Source organism: Sardina pilchardus, chromosome 16 (assembly GCF_963854185.1).
Source record: "Sardina pilchardus chromosome 16, fSarPil1.1, whole genome shotgun sequence".
Taxonomy (NCBI): Eukaryota; Metazoa; Chordata; class Actinopteri; order Clupeiformes; family Clupeidae; genus Sardina; species Sardina pilchardus.
In genome coordinates this window covers 17,275,046-17,292,039 of record NC_085009.1, presented here as the reverse complement: position 1 = coordinate 17,292,039, position 16,994 = coordinate 17,275,046, and the positions used below count along the sequence as shown (strand labels likewise).

Below are 16,994 nucleotides of genomic sequence, written 5' to 3'. Positions count from 1 at the left end.
GTGTGTGTTTTCTCACCACCCATGTGCCCTCAGTTCGGTGTAAATATGTGCTTAAGCCACACACACACACACACACACACACACACACACACACACACACACACACACACACAATCTCCCTGTTGGTAGTGTCAATATGACTTCCACTGCAGTGTCACTGCGGAACACTGACCCTTTATGTGCAGTTGTGGGGCTCAGTCTGTACAGGGACTAATAGTGTTTTACTGGTGTTTGATTGAAACGGCCATTAGTGAAGCATTCAGTGGAGGTTTTGTGGATGTTTTTTTTCTTCCCCTTTCTTTTCTTTTCTTTTCTTGTCTGTGACTGTTTAACCCTGAATTTACATGTGCCGATTAAGAAGTATTGAGAGTAGGTTGTGTAAATGTTTTGATAATGTTGCTGTTTTGCTCTGCAGTGAGTTTACGTCAGCCCTTCAAGAGCTATTGAGAGTTGGTTATGTGAATGTTTTTGTAACGTTGCTGTTTTGCTCTGCAGCGAGTTTATGTGATTCCATGAAGAAGCTGAGGGAGTCCCCCATTGTGCAGGGTATCGGTGACGTCATGCTGGCCAGGGTGGGTCTTTACTTATTAACATATTACACATTACAAGTTACATACACAATGTAAATACAGTGGATCCAGGCAATATGCCATGTTTAAGTCAAATCTGTGCAGACTGTTTGCATGACTTTAATGTTCCCAGTGATAGGTTGATTGTATTTTATTGTATTGTATTTTATTATAGAATACAGAAACATTAGCATAAACAAACTGACATACTGAATCTAGACTGAACTGAACCTACTCTTATGGAGGCTTTTGTTAACATTGTGTGTGTGTGTGTGTGTGTGTGTGTGTGTGTGTGTGTGTGTGTGTGTGTGTGTGTGTGTGTGTGTGTGTTTAGTTTGAGGGCTCGGCAGGAGAGGAGTTTCAGGAGCAGGTGTCTCAGCTGTGCAGTCAGCAGTCTCAGGCCCTGGAGCTCATCAAGAACAAACAGCGCAAAGATCCACGCTTCGCTCACATCATACAGGTAATGCACACACTTTAACGACCCATACTTCACTCACATCATACAGGTGACACACACACACACACACATTAACAACCCACGATTCGCTCACATCATACAGGTGATGGACACACACACACACACACACACACCTAAATGACCCATACTTCGCTCACATCATACAGGACACACACACACACACACACACACACCTTAACGACCCACGCTTCGCTCACATCATACAGGTAACACACACACACACACACACACACCCACACCCACACACACCTTAATGGCCCACGGTCTGAAATGCCTTGATAATGATCGCTGACAATGAATAATGACTACTACTATTGGCAATAGGTTTTGTGCTTTATTACTTACTGTAAGGTATACTCCCCATATCCAGTACAGCAAGACCTGTTTGTTCCTGTTGGGATTTGTTTCTCAGGAATGACAAGCAGACTATACATTATCCCGTACTTATGTCTACAAAGGAGGTGTTTGTTTGGTTGTGTAATCACATGTTTGTATATGTTGAAAGATGGTGTGTTCTAATTGGGTGACTGGTTGAGTAACCTGTGATACGATTGGCCGGTTTTAGGAATGCGAGGCCAGTCCTCACTGTCGGCGGCTCCAGCTGAAGGACATGCTGGTGTCTGAGATGCAGAGGCTCACCAAATACCCACTGCTGCTAGATAACATCCTCAAGCACACAGAGGGTGAGGAGACACACACACACACACACACACACACACAATGCCCGCTACTGCTAGACAACATCATCAAGCACACAGAGGGTGAGGAGACACACACATACACACACACACACACACACACATACACACACACACACACACACACACACACACAGACACACAGACACACACACACACACACACAAAATGCCCGCTACTGCTAGACAACATCATCAAGCACACAGAGGGTGAGGACAGACACACACACACACACACTGCCCACTACTGCTAGACAACATCATCTAGCACACAGCATCAACATCATCAAGCACACACACACACACACACACACACACACACACACACACACACACACACACACAGGAGAAACAGGAATGAAATAAGACCCGTCCTTTCCCTGCCAGTTTCAGTCCCAGCAACAACAGCAAAACGAAAAAGAAACGCGTGGCGGACCACTGTCTCCGTGTCTGTCCCGTGCTTTATCATGAGCTAATATTAGTGCTGTGTGTCCACTCCATCCCCTGCACACCCGCTCCTGATGACAACGGCTCCTCAGTCACCACATGCACACGCAGCAGCAGCCCAGACACTGATGATCTTTCCCCTGACTGACTGACACACACACACACACACACACACACACACACACACACAGCAGCAGAGCAGACACTGATGATCTTTCCCCTGACTGACACACACACACACACACACACACACTTAACTCTTATCCGGTGACTCGCTGCTGAGTCACACACAGATGAACACACGCACACACACACACACACACACACACACAGACACACGCACGCACGCACACACACACACACAGATCCATCTCTCACCATATAGTCTTCCCTCTGCTGGTAGCACACCCACTGTCAGAAAGAAGTGATCACATGTAAATCCATGGCATTACTTTGAGAAATTAGTATTGTTACATGACTCATTGCATTTAAGCTGGGTTACCAGTCACCTTGAACTTATTGCAAAAGTAACCCTCCAAACCTTGTGTACATATCACACACACACACACACACACACACACACACACACACACAAACACACAAACACTCACTCACTCTGTTCCCTAATTACACAGCTGGTTCCTCGGACCTGCAGCCTCTCCTCCGAGCGCAGGCCTGTTGCCGTGGGATACTGCAGAGAGTCAACGAGTTTGTCAGGGAGACGGAACACAGGCAACGGCTCAGCCAATACCAGCGCCGGCTGGACATCTCGCAGCTGGAGAGGCAGAGCAATCCGGTCGCAGCGCAGTTCAAGGTACTGACCGCATCTCCGAAGGGAATCTGCCCATTTCTCTGTCAGACACTCCCTACTCTGTCTCACATTTGTTCTCGTTTTTCTTTTCTTTTCTTTACTTTCTCTCTGATCTCAACAACACTTGCCTTTTTCTCTTTCAGTTTTTCTCTGTGTTAATTCCTGTGTTAATTCCGCTCTGTCTGTAGAATCTGGACCTGACCACCAGGAGGATGATCCACGAGGGTCCGCTCACCTGGAAAGTCAGCAAAGATAAAGCACTAGGTGAGATCATTAGGGATTAAGACATAAAGACATCACATATAGAATACTGCATTTACAGGACAAGACTGTGTGTGTGTGTGTGTGTGTGTGTGTGTGTGTGTGTGTGTGTGTGTGTGTGTGTGTGTGTGTGTGTGTGTGTGTGTGTGTGTGTGTGTGTGTGTGTGTGTGTGTGTGTGTGTGTGTGTGTGTGTGTGTGTGTGTGTGTGTGTGTGTGTGTGTGTGTGTGTGTGTGTGCGCGCGCGCAATTATTTCATCCACAACTGCATCACATAACTCATCCTGTGTCCGCCGTCCATCCGTACCAGCGTTTTTTGGCCGATTTTCAAAACCGCACCCAACCGCCATCCGCTGGTGGTTTTAAGGTCAATGGGCGAAAGACACTCCTGACTCGAGGCTAGGAAGCCTTCGCCTGTTCTAGAAAGGAGACTGATCCAATGCAGCAAAGATATTTAGAGGCTTAAGTCGCCAGTATAGCCTATTGGCTATGTTGTACCCACAGAATATCACCAGTGAACTCAGTCACCGAGAGTGCACACTGCACAGGGACAAAAATAAATAAATAGTCTAACTAAAACACACATTGGCAAACATTTCCTTACCTGACAAGGCTACTGTAGTATTTTATCATTGTAATAAAAACACAGATAATAGTCTAACTAAAACACACATTGGCAAACATTACCTTACCTGACAAGGCTACTATAGAGATTGAGAACGTGACGTAAAATGCAACGCATTTTGGGAATAGGTGGCCCAAAATTAAGTTGTTTTACTGACGTGTGGGAACAACGAAGTGCAGTTGTCGAAATGCCGTTTACCTGCTGTGTTATAAAATTCAATAGAGTAACATGAAGCTTATCTTTTATAGTTTTCCAGCGTGGAAAAATAATAGTATACGTCATGTTTCAGAGGTGACAAAAAGGCGAGGAATGGCTTGGATAGCAGCACTAAGGAAGCGCGAGATTATAACTGTTTTTCACACAATTTTTTCACGCTTAGTTTTCATTATTATCATGCCAGATCATAGACCCAGACCCACTAGTTTACATGGGCTGGCATCAGGCGAGCCAAACGTACCCATAATTCTTTGTGTTTTGATGACTTTGGTCACATGTCTTAGCGATCTCTATAGTATTTTATCATTGTAAGGAAAACACAGTTTGGAACATAATTTCAACATGCTGCTATTTAGCCAACTAATTAATGGCTATTGCACTTTGCACTAATGGGCAAAGTTTACCTTCTATTTTTCTTACCGTCTTTTTTTGCTGGAGTCTCTTAGATGTAATGATGTAGGGTAGTGTTCATTTTCAACACTTTATGTTGTCTATGTCCTAAGTATGTGTTTACGAGACTTGTACACCATCACATTCTTTTTTTATTTGCATTTTACAAAACGTCCCAACTTTATCTGATTTGAGGTTGTTTACTTGCGTGCATGCGTGCGTGCGTGTGCACTTGAAGATGTATGTTTTGTATGTGCTTTGTATCTCTTCTATACTTGTGTGTGTGTGTGTGTGTGTGTGTGTGTGTGTGTATGCAGAAGTGTAAAATTGTACACTTATGAAGATGTATGTTTTGTATGTGCTTTGTATCTCCTCTATATACTCATACTGTACTCTAAAACAAGTGTGTGTGTGTGTGTGCGCGTGTGTGTGTGTGTGCGCGTGTGTGTGTGTGTGTGTGTGTGTGTGTGTGTGTGCGTAGAGGTGCACGCGTTGCTGCTGTGCGACCTGCTGGTGCTGCTGCAGAAGGGCGCGGATGAGCGGCTGGTGCTGCGCTGCCCCTCGCGCTGGGGCGGCGGCGTAGGGAGCGGCAGCGGCGACGCCAAGACCTCCTTCTGCCCCATCGCACGCCTCGACTCGCTGCTCGTCAGACCCGTGGCCACAGGTACCGCAGCGCCAGGGGAAGGAGAGAGGGGAGACGGGTGGAAAATGGGAATGGTTTTATGAATTAGTTAATGATGGGAGGGAGGAAGAAAGGAATGAATGGATTAATGAAATGAAATGAATGAATGAATGGATGAATTAATTGACAAATTGATCAAACTAGTCGGTGGTGGAAGGAGTTCAAAAATAATCCATTTATTTTGTTGACTGAAACTGAAACATCTGGTTCAATGGTGTTTTGGTGTTTCCTCAGTTGTGGCTCGTTGAGTGGTGGATTGGTGAAGCCTAATTTAGAGATGAATTAGTGGGTGACTGGATGGATGGATGAATGGATGAGTCTTTGGATGGATTTTTTATACCTTACTGAAATGTTCTTAAATTGTCATTGGCTGATGTATGAGAGATTGACATCTCTACTCCTCCCCCTCAGACAACAAGGCCCTATACGTCATCAGCACGTCGGAGCGACAGATCTACGAGTTGGTGGCCGGGACTCTCTCTGAGAAGAACACGTGAGTGCCACCTCTGCCGAATCTGGATTGGCTGCTCAGAGAGAGTGACAGCTAACTGACCAATGATTTTGGTTCTTGTGGTTTTTTGTTTTTTTTGCTCCAAGATGGAAAGATCTGTTGGAAAAGACAATCTCGTTGGCCACGGAGAACGCCGGCTCGACCAAACGGGGATCGCAACAAACCACGTGAGTCGTAAAACAGAGCTTTAAGTTCTCAGGCACTGTGCCAGAAATAAAGTGCGGGCTGGACCGTTTAACGGCTTATCCTAACGGCATGCGAGCGTCCGGCTGTGGCGTAGCACTGAGAGCTCTCTGCCCACGCTGAGTGTTCAGCATGCTGTTCTATTGCATCATATTTCCCATTCAAAGTGTGTGTGTGTGTGTGTGTGTGTGTGTGTGTGTGTGTGAGAGCAAAAACGTTCACAACAAAAACATCGGAATATTTGTTGCCTTTCATTGCGTAAAATGGATTTCTATCATTCATTTTCGCCTCGCTTCAATTATATATATATATAATATATATATATATTATATCACCAAGCGAGTCAGATACCAGAAACCCCCAGAGAAGTTCTGCTCAAAACATTGTGTCACGTGGTTCTGTATTAGCACTGTGTTGTGTTGTGTCCGGTCAGGATATTCCAGTTGAGAACAATGTAATGAAAATGATTTTTGTCGCTAACGCTCACTCACGACTTATTCTGTTAGGACACAGTGTAAAATTAGACAATAGATAGTTACATTTCATGACTCCGGAATTCATCATCCCAGGCACCGATTTTTGTAGAAGAAATTGTATCCCATGCCTTGTTTGCAGTCAATTTATGAAGTAGCCCAGAACAAACACTCAGCAGTGTTTAGCCGAGTTAACTTTAACACTGAACTTTCACTGTGAACGTCGCTCCTGTAAATCTCCAACCTCAACCGATCAGTTGAGTCTTGTCCTACGACAGCTCTTTGTGAACCCCCCCCCTCCCTGTGTCTGTGTGTGTCTGTGTGTGTCTGTGTGTGTGTGTGTGTGTGTGTGTGTGTGTTTTAGTGCTGTGTGTGTGTGTGTGTGTGTGTGTGTGTGTGTGCGCGTGTGTGTTTTAGTGCTGTTTGTTCACACTCCGTGCCCACTCACACCCTGCTTGTCTTTGTTTGTTTGTGTCCCTGCAGCTCCAACCTGGACTCCCCGGGGGGCCCCGTCTACCAGCCAGGTGAGAGGTGACGCCGGCCCGCGACAGGATCTCTCTCCTGACGTCACGTCACCGTGACGTCACTGTGCCGCAGTCATTCCATAGACAAAATAACTTCATACTGGGATTATATCTCTTATAAAAGGGTTCCTCACTTATTTTGTGGTTGTAAAGTGTCTGGCTGGTAGGCACTGTTCTTGTCCTACGACAGCTTGAGTACTCCTACGACAGGATCTCTCTCCTGAAGTCACGTCACTGTGCCGCAGTCATTCCATAGACAAAATAACTCCATACTGGGATTATATCTCTTATAAAATGGTTATACACTTATTTTGTGGTTGTAAAGTGTCTGACTGGTAGGCACTGTTCTTGTCCTACGACAGCTTGAGTACTCCTACGACAGGATCTCTCCCCTGAAGTCACGTCACCGTGACGTCACTGTGCCGCAGTCACTCCATAGACAAAATAACTCCATACTGGGATTATGTCTCTTCTAAAATGGTTATACACTTATTTTGTGGTTGTAAAGTGTCTGGCCGGTAGGCACCGTTAAAGGATCTAGCTCCACTAGCTCCACTGGAATTGCATGTCTTGGTTATGTGCTTATTCAGCAGTTGTGAAATGTCTGTTAGGCGCCGTTAGAGGATGTAGAAAAAAATAAATGTGTATGATTTTAACAACAATGATAAATGTAGCTCTGACAAGTTACATAATGTGATCACTATAGGAAATTACTCCCAATATTGAAATCCGTCTGCAGTCCGGCTCAAATAAAATGTTGTAAATTGTTAGTAATATTTAAGACAGTAATTCAAATGTTTCCTGCAGTCATGCTAAAGTCCTCTCCCCTCCGTCTCTCTCTCTCTCTCTCTCTCTCTCTCTCTCTCTCTCTCTGTAGAAGTGTCGCTGACGGAGAGCCCCAGCTCCAGGGAGAGGGACTCTCCGAGCGACGAGGACAGCGTGCTCACGCCCACCACGCCGGCCGACGCGTCGGCCTCCTTCCTCAGCAGCGACCAGCCGGGAGGGATAGCGGAGGCAGCTCTGAACGACGGTGAGGAGAGAGCAAGGAGGGATGGATGATGGGGAGGGCAGAAGAAAAACACAGAGGGAAGGGGAAGACAGACAGACAGACAGACAGACAGACAGACAGACAGACAGACAGACAGACAGACAGACAGACAGACAGACAGACAGACAGACAGACAGACAGACAGACAGACAGACAGACAGACAGACAGACAGACAGACAGACAGACAGACAGACAGACAGACAGACAGACAGACAGACAGACAGACAGACAGACAGACAGACAGACAGACAGACAGACAGACAGACGTGGGAAAGAAAATGGAAGGGGGTGAGATTGAAAAGGTAGAAAATTATTCATGAACAATTAATGACATATTAAGATGAATGATTCCCCCATCTCTGATGTGTCCCGTTGGTAATAAATTAAAAAAGAGAATGGGAATGTCTGTCCTTGGCTGTCCAATCATAGTTGTCACTGTAGACGAAACACACGCTCCATGCCAGTTTCATTCTTCCTCCTCTGCTCTTTTTCTTATCTTCCTGTCTTTTTCTTGTTCCTCCTCTCCATCAGTGGAGACCCTCAGGCAGTTAATATTCCGCGACCTGGACGACTGCTGGAGCCAGGACACAGACAACACGCCCACCAACGAGACGGCCAATGAGAGAAGCCCGTTCGCAGACGGACAGCAGCCTGACCCCGTCCAGCCTGCCGAGCCTGCCGAGCCTGCGAACTCTGACGGCCCCAATCAATGGGAGTCTGAGGAGGCAGCAGACGGCCCACCGCCACAGGTGGAGTCGCCCACGGTGAAAGTTATGCGGAAAGGTAAACGAGAGCAACTTGTTGTGGGCAGTTAAAGATGCTACGTGTTTTTTTTCTTTGAAGTTTTTAAAAAAAGCATTATTAGCATATTGTGAGAAGGAACTATTCTTTTCACGTGATGTCAAAAAACTTCTGTGCTCTGTGTTAGCAACCTGAAGTTAGCATGCAAACCAGCTAGTGCTGGGCTAGCTCTTTTGTGAGACCCATGTTGTACCCTACTATGTGTGGCTGCTGTATTGAACACAATGCAAATCAGTGGAAAGTCAAAGACTGGAAGCCAACAGAATTCCACACGGCTCCTTTGATATCATGTGACTGTGCTGTTGCTGTGGATCTTTTTTGGTGTGTTTACGAAAGATTTGATAATCAATTTTCTTCTCTTCTTCTATCTCCTGAATCCTGTACGTTTTCCCATCTTTTACCCTCTCTCTCTCTCTCTTTCTCTCATTCTCCCACCCCCTCTCTCCCTTTCTCTGCATGTGCTCAGAGCTTGCTATGATTAAGCTGATGTGAATTTTAATCTTTTTATTTTATTTGTGACTGTCTTTCCTTACTGCTTCTTTGCAACACATGGTCACACACTGACAAACACACACACACACAATGCATACTTGTGCTGTACCCTCTCCTGCACTGACAAACCCTGCTTTTTCCCACACACACACACACACACACACACACACTCACTCACACACAATTCTCACTTTCCTCATACTACATCATGAATTTCTCAAATCCTCTCTCTCTTTCTCACACTTGCACGCACTTACACACACACACACACACACACACACACATGCACTCAACAATACACACATACACATGCATGCCTGAACACACACACACACACACACACACACACACACTCTCTCTCTCTTTCTCATACACACACACACACTGTTGTGTGCACACACACTCCTCCCCTCCTCTTTCTGACACACAGCTGTGGGTGCGGGTTCTCCTTCTCTTCCTGACGACATCACTGATGATGTCAACATCCACTCCAGCCAATCGGCAGAGTCGAGAGGTGGGGACAGTGCTCTTGGTAAACTCGATCCCTCGTAGGTAGCAGTGTGGGGATGAGGAGAATAGACCCCTATCAGGTGCCATTCAGTCTTAGTATAGACTCCAGAGGTGCGTTTCAATTGGCAAACACAGGGCTAATGCAAGTATTTTTGTTTGCGTTGAGTGGGCCAGGAACGCATTCGATCTGAGGAGGGTAAGTTAGTTCGCTGAAAACATTTGCTCTTTTCAAATAATCTGAACGTACCTCTGGACTCCAATCAAGGACTGGACCTTTAAAGGCATATAGACTCATCAGTGGACCCCAATTGATTCCAAATATTACAATTCATGACAAAATTGTCTTACAACCTACCACAAAAGAGGTCTAATTATATGAAATTATGTATGAGCTAAGGGGTGTACTCTTTTTCATTGTCACACTTTGTAGCGTATACATTGTAGCCAATATAGCTTTAGTTCCTTCTAATTTAATTTGTGAAGTTCCAGTGCATTTTTTAAAATACTTTGTGGGAATAGAGAGAGATGGATCTCAAGCTAGATTCAACCAGAAATAGTGGCAGAAACATGGAACAAGCATTTTAGTTAAATAAAAAAAACTAACAAGAGTAACATTTGTTTATCAACAAATAAATTAAAATACGTATGACCGTATAAACCACACAATTACAGTTAAGGCTCAATAATTGCATGTAGTAGTATTGTATAGTGTAAAATGCATGGCAACTTTACCAAAAACATGTGTAGCTTTTGTGATCGAAGGTCACTTCCACACTTCCAAAACTTAAACAGCGTCATTTACGTTCCAAGCTTTGAATGAACCGAGCCTTTACATTCAGAGCCATCTGTCAGCTGTGGCTCCAAATTTAGCTGTCATCTCCAATCAGATCACCTCTCACTCTGTTGATGCTTGAGTGCCTGAGGAGTGAGCATGCCTTGGTTTCAAATTGGATTGTGTGTGTGTGTGTGTGTGTTTCTGTGTGTGTGTGTGAATGTGAATGATGTGTGAGAATGTTAATGATGTGCGTGCAATGCATGCAACTGCAACAGTAGGACATAGTTCTCCGACGATGGAGACGAGTGTGGGGCATTTGTGTTGCTAATATATTTTAGTGACGCATGCCTTTGCATTCTGGAACGTTCTGGATTGTTCTGGATTCTGGATCAATTTGTCTGGCTTGGGTATGTTCCATGTCTCTTGCACATGTACTGTAGCTCTTCACCTTCAGCCTAAACCTACTAGTCGGAGGGACTGCTTAGTTGAATTTGGAAAAAAAACATCAGTTGTAGAGACACTGCTTTTCCCTTGAGCAGAAAAGACTGTATTTAGTTTTTTTCTCAAGTTATCTTTTTTGTCGTTGTTGTTATTTCAAGTTGTGTTGTTTAGCCTCTAAGCAGTGCTTCACATTCTGGAGTGAATTGTGAGGTGCGTTAGATGACTCAACTCTCTGTCAGGGTGTTAACTCGATCCTCGTGTCGTCTCCAGGCAACATGTTCTACCTGGTGATGCCTCAAGACTCGCCGGCTGGCTTTTCAGAGGAAAGCAGCACAGATGACGTCACTCGCCCACCGTTACTGGAGGCGACGTCGTCACCGCAGCTGAACTCCGAAGAAAGTTCCGGTGATATCACCTGCGTGCCGCTGACCAACGACCAGCCCGAGAGCCAAGACCCGCCGCCGCCGCCCAGCAAGGACGAGTTGACGAGCGCCCGCCAGTCGCCCGTGACCGCCCGCCGGCACGTGGTGAAGAACGTGGACGAGATCTTCCACACCATCGGAGAGCTGATGAGCAAACTGCACAAACTAAGGGTGACTAAATAGACGAGACACTCATTCACACCTGTTCACACTCTCTTTCTTTCTAGCTCTTTCTTTATCTCACTTTCTTTCTTGCATATTAAGATTCCTATACTTCATACTGTCATGTTGGGTACACGCATTTAGTTGTACATAGATCCACTGTTGAAGTGGTTTTATATTCTAAGTGAAGGTCCCTTCATTCTGTCTCTTCCTCTGTTGGTAGTTGTCTCACTCATTCACTCTCACTCTCTCACTCCGTCCTTTCACTGATGATGTATTACTCTCTACTCTCTCGCTAAGTACAACACTTGTAAATACACACACACACACACACACACACACACACACACACACACACAGAGATGTGAAAGTCCAGCTTCAGAAACGTATTTCTTCTGCCTGTGCACTTTTTACTAATTAGCTGATCTACTGCTAGCTGAGTTATGCTAATTAGAATCAGCAGATTAAGTGAATGGTTGAAACAAAAATGTGGCACTGAAGCCGTACTTTTACACCTCTGCATACACACACACACACACACACACACACACACACTCTTATCTATCTGTCCCTCCTCATCCATGTACTAAACACTGGCCTTTCGCTTTCACAGGAAATAGAGGCGGCTCACTCTCAGCTCCTTACAACACTAAACAAGCCCTCCCCAGCCAATCAGACGTTAACCGACGGCAGGCCGAACACGCCCACCGTCACCAGGACACCCTCACTGGACCGAGGGGCATCAAGGGACGGTGAGTGTTGCTAGGGTCAAAGGTCACACTGCCTAGTTACCTGTACATTCTGTGCTGTACATTCCCCCCTCTTATCTGGTCCTTACAGATTTACAAGTTGCCATAGTCATATATTTATATAATTTAAGCAGAGGTGGAAAACAAATCAGCTGGTTTAAGTGAGTGGTAGGCACAGGTATGTGGTAGGACTTTTACTTTTTGAAGCTGGACTTTTCCACCTCTGAATTTAAGATAAAACATTTAAGCAAATTGAGCCTCTAATGACAAAATACCCTGATATGTTATTGTATGTGCTGTGTAGTCTAACCCTACAAAGTATACAGATATCCAGGCACATTGCTTGAAATTTTACTAAAAAAGCATCAACAAGGTATGAAATTAGGTGCACTGCTTCCTTCAAAGGGAGGTCACAAATGTGGTTATTGGCTCAAATAGCAGGTTAATTTAGCAGGACATGCAACCACTGCCCCATGTTGAGCTGACTGATTGAGAACGCTGCCTCCTTGCTGGGAAAAGTAATTATCTATCCTGGGACCAAAACAAATGGGATGTGTGAGAAAGTTGTGCACTCTATTCAGCCTGGAGCTTCTCATTTAAATCCCATTTTATCTCATTTATAAATATATAAATAAATAAACGTAATTTTGAGACGAATACATAATAAACCACCCAAGTGTTTGAAATGCTGTGAGGATCCTCCCCTTGTGACCTGAGCCACATACTGGTTCAGTTTGGTTCTTGAATGGTATTTTTTTTAAATGTGACTTGTTCCTTGCTGTTTAGCATTCACTTCAGTGGGGAGTAATGCATGAATGGGCTGCTATTTTCTGTCTCTTTCAACAAATGTGTGTCTCTTTTTTCTCTCTCTCCTTTTTTTTTCTTTTCGCTCTTTCTGTTCATCTCATCCAGGAAAAGAGGGAGGCCCCGTTGAACCCAGGCAGCCTGAGATCCAGTCCACGGGCTTCTGACACTACACTGGACACACACACGCACACACACACAGATGGAGAGAGAGAGAGAGACTGTTGGACTGGAACTCCAGCTACCACTTGTAATCCCAGCCCAGACCCATTTTCTACCCAGCATGCCTTGCACCAGGAAGCAGTATCCTGACCGTAAACTTGTGTGTTGTTCCCTTGTCACTCACGCTGGCTCGTCAGAAGGAGAATAATGAAAGACAAACTCTTGACTTTACAGAATCATGGGAAATGGGGGGGGGGATGCTTTAAAAGTGACTGACAGGGTTAAGTATAATAAGAGAGAAACTAAAGACATGATTTGAAGACTGAACATTGGAGAAGAGAAGAAACGTGAAAGAGAAAAAAAACAAGTGTTTGAAGAAGGACTTTCGAGGAAGTACTGTGGTATCTTAAATGTGTTGAAGATGTTCCAAAGTTGGCAACGGTGAGAAAGAAGGAAGGACTGAAGTGTGAGGAAGAGTAAAAGGAAGAACAAACTGCAGAGAGCAACTGTTGAAAAGAGAGAAAATGAAGGTTGATCTGAAATAGTGAAGAGAACAGACTATAAACAGCAGAACTCAAAGAAGGCTGACAGAGGAACGACTCGAACGAACTTCGCCTTGCCCTACCACTACACCCCCTGACACACAGACACACACATACACAGTCACACACACATTCACACAGTCACACCCACCCACCTCCCAGCACTTTACCCATAACGCATCTGTATGCCATGCAAAGCCTCCGCCTTGTAGCAGAGACAATTGGACAGGGAAAGCGCCACATCCGACTCCCATGTTGGCTCGCCTACCCCCCACTGTGATGCACCCACTTGCGCGTACCTAAGACTTGAGCCAACATGGCGCACAGATCCAAAATGGCGGGCAGAGCCAAAATGGCGGTGGCCTCCATCACTGGTTGCCTTAGTGTACGTGTACTGCTACTGAGGCCTGAAGGAACAGTCTGAAGAAGGAATGAAATGAAAAAAACAAAAATGATCAGGTTCTTTTCTTTGCACGGTGACTCCCCTACCTTTGGGACAGGGCCTGATGAGGACTAGGACATTGCATTAACCACATTCATCACATCACAGTATATGTACATACACGCTTTTTTTGGTGTGTCATTATTGGAGGGAGGAGAGAAAACAAAACACAATGAAGGAAAAGAGATTCTGTCTGTTCATATTTCGTTTTTTTTTTTTTTTAGTTTTTGTTTTGTTTGGTTTTTTTTCAACTGAAGGAATGCCAATGCAGTCCCCTGTCTTGTCGCTAACACAAGGCTGCTAAAGGCTGGTTTGGTGTCCATGGCGACTCTTCCCCCCCCCCACCCCCCACCTACGCCCCTGGCACCACCCCACAGCAACACTACTGCGCTGCTCTCTACTGTACTGTTGTGCCGACACCAGCGTCATTCCACACTGACGTATAGAAAGACTTTGTGACGCTATTGTCATAAGAACGTCGTACACTATTTATGAACTCTGTCTGACGTCGACAACAAAGACGTAGAAAAAAAACGAGACCCGAAGAAAGTTGCAAAAAAAGAAAAAAACATCTCATCACTGACTGCACCCCCAACTTCAGAACAGACGACTCAACTGTATGTGTAAATACTGTGAACACTGATCCCAGGCCAAGACCCCAACCCCCAGCCCAGCCCACCCCACCCACTTCAACCTCCAGACCTTTTCACTACTGCCCTCGATCCCAGGCACCAGTCTGGAGGCTCACGGGTACACAAAGGGACAAGGACTCCTAAGACTGGTATCGCGTAACTGTAGATTTCCACGGAGACGAGACAGTCTCCCACACATATTTAACCTTATTAAACAACAATGAAAAAAAAAAAAAAAGAAATACATTTACGATGGAAGGAGAATAGGGTGGAAGATGAGAGGTGCTTGACAGAGAGTGGGAATGGTGGTTATTGGGGTATGAGCGGAACAGACCGGAATTCCAGACTTGGACGAGGACTAGGGGAGGTCCATTTGGATCAATACTGCACATCTCAGGGGGAAAACTGTAAGGCCCTCTTTTCTCATTTTTCTTTTCTATTCATTCTTCCTTTTTCTCCCTCCTTCATGTTGTACTGCCCTACCTGCTGTTCTCTTCACCTCCTCTTCCTTTCGTCTCTTACCTTCTTTCTCTGCCATGAGTCCTTTTTTCCCTTTCTTTTCTTTCTTTCATGTTGTTTCTCACCTCCATTTTTTTAATATATAAATATATATATAAGCTGCACATGTGAATCTTGACTTGGTGCGAACTACTGTGATCTTACACATCTCTACTTATTATGATTTATATTATTATTATTATTATTATTATTATTTTAAATCTTGCCCACTCATGTAATATAGAAAATCACACCTTGTTTTATATGTTCATTTCTGTAAAGTTTTAGTCCTTTTTTCAATTTTATTTTTGTAGATATGGATAAAGATGACAAAAGATGTGTAAATTATTTTCCCTCCCCTGTTTTTAAGAAAAACAATGGTGAGGTTGTTAGCCGCACAGAAGGAAAACTGAACTCGTGTTAAAGACTCATTTGTTTTGTGACATTAAAAAAGAAAAAAAAATATTTCGGGAAAAAATTCTCATGTGTCATGTTTGAATGTGTTTTGTGTTGTGATTTGTCAGGTTACAGTCAAGTTGGGACTAGAATTGAAACTTAAGCTCCCCTGATGATGATGGTTTTCAACTAGCCACATTGCAAGCCTCAGAATCCCACCACTTCTTAGTTATTTAATATCTAATTTGTTGTGTTGAATCTCAAGCCACTCTTTGGTACTTCATGTAATGTCGGCTCTGTGGTGTCCACAAAACACTTAATAATTTAATGCTATGAGATTTTTTTCCTATCTCACCTTTTGATGGTACAATAGAAGACTAGGCAGAAGGCCAGACTGTGAATAATACATGGCTCTGGAGGCACCGAGGGTAAACCACAACCGTGAGTGAGTCATGGAGTGTCTCTCTCTTTCGCACACACTCCTAGAGAGAGAGATAGCCTTCTGCTCTGCTGAACAGCCGCTCAAAAATGACATTCTGCTGATGTGTGAGGCCAGCTTGTTGAATCAGCCAACCCGTGTTCGTTCCTGAGGACTGAATGAGTGGTCATCTGGGACAGAGACCCTACACACAGTCAGAGTTGAAAGCTATGAAGTGTGCAGTTCAAAAGGGCCACAAGCTTGCCTTAAAACACACCCCGTACGTACCCTTCCACAAAAATGTCACGAAAGAAGAGTGAACAGATGTGTGTTGTAGCTATTACTACCGCTGAAACAAAAAAGAATCTTAGTCACTCGCTGACTCCCTGGTTTTCCCAGGCAATAGACATCTGGTTGGTTGGTTTCAGCATGTGTTCACAGGTTGTCACCACTTCCGAAACATACCCAAACAACTGAACTTTAGGTATGGCTATCTATATATGTTGGCTTATCAGTTGCACTAAATGTTTTACAATGTCCTTTGGGAATGTCTCTTTTTATTTGGAAACGTTGGATTCAAATGAAGTCTTGCTCACTATTCTTGGTTGACAGACAACGTTCACAGATTGAATGACTGATACATTGTCAATGACTCCTTCAATTCACACCTTTTTACATTTATATAACGACTTGATAGTTTAGAACGTACATATATGTCCACTCCAAGTTCAAGAGCTGAATCTTAGGGCTGCGCTAGAGAGACTGAAGATTGCGTCGCCTCCTATCAGAAGAAATGGATATGGTAACTTACGTTCTGCGTCAAGGAGGGGCACA

The 16,994-nt window shown here is 44.5% G+C and overlaps 1 protein-coding gene across 6 annotated transcripts in view; it reads left to right on the top strand.

The window, feature by feature from the left end:
* The window catches only part of arhgef11 (Rho guanine nucleotide exchange factor (GEF) 11), a 39,414-nt gene extending 23,590 nt beyond the window's left edge, over positions 1–15,824 (top strand). For 4 of the 6 annotated variants that reach the window (XM_062515778.1, XM_062515777.1, XM_062515775.1 and 1 more), the window contains 15 exons: positions 496–572; positions 904–1,029; positions 1,613–1,730; positions 2,827–3,005; positions 3,191–3,266; positions 4,974–5,156; positions 5,586–5,667; positions 5,772–5,852; positions 6,825–6,865; positions 7,743–7,895; positions 8,446–8,697; positions 9,638–9,721; positions 11,204–11,526; positions 12,131–12,269; positions 13,179–15,824. In XM_062515778.1, coding sequence (XP_062371762.1) covers positions 496–572; positions 904–1,029; positions 1,613–1,730; positions 2,827–3,005; positions 3,191–3,266; positions 4,974–5,156; positions 5,586–5,667; positions 5,772–5,852; positions 6,825–6,865; positions 7,743–7,895; positions 8,446–8,697; positions 9,638–9,721; positions 11,204–11,526; positions 12,131–12,269; positions 13,179–13,237 — 1,973 coding nt within the window. In that variant the 3' untranslated portion in view covers positions 13,238–15,824. Of the gene's footprint in view, positions 1–495; positions 573–903; positions 1,030–1,612; positions 1,731–2,826; positions 3,006–3,190; positions 3,267–4,973; positions 5,157–5,585; positions 5,668–5,771; positions 5,853–6,824; positions 6,866–7,742; positions 7,896–8,445; positions 8,698–9,181; positions 9,722–11,203; positions 11,527–12,130; positions 12,270–13,178 lie in introns of those variants that run through there. The other 2 variants (XM_062515779.1, XM_062515780.1) reach the window with 2 other exon arrangements.
* Positions 15,825–16,994: the final 1,170 nt, after the last annotated feature.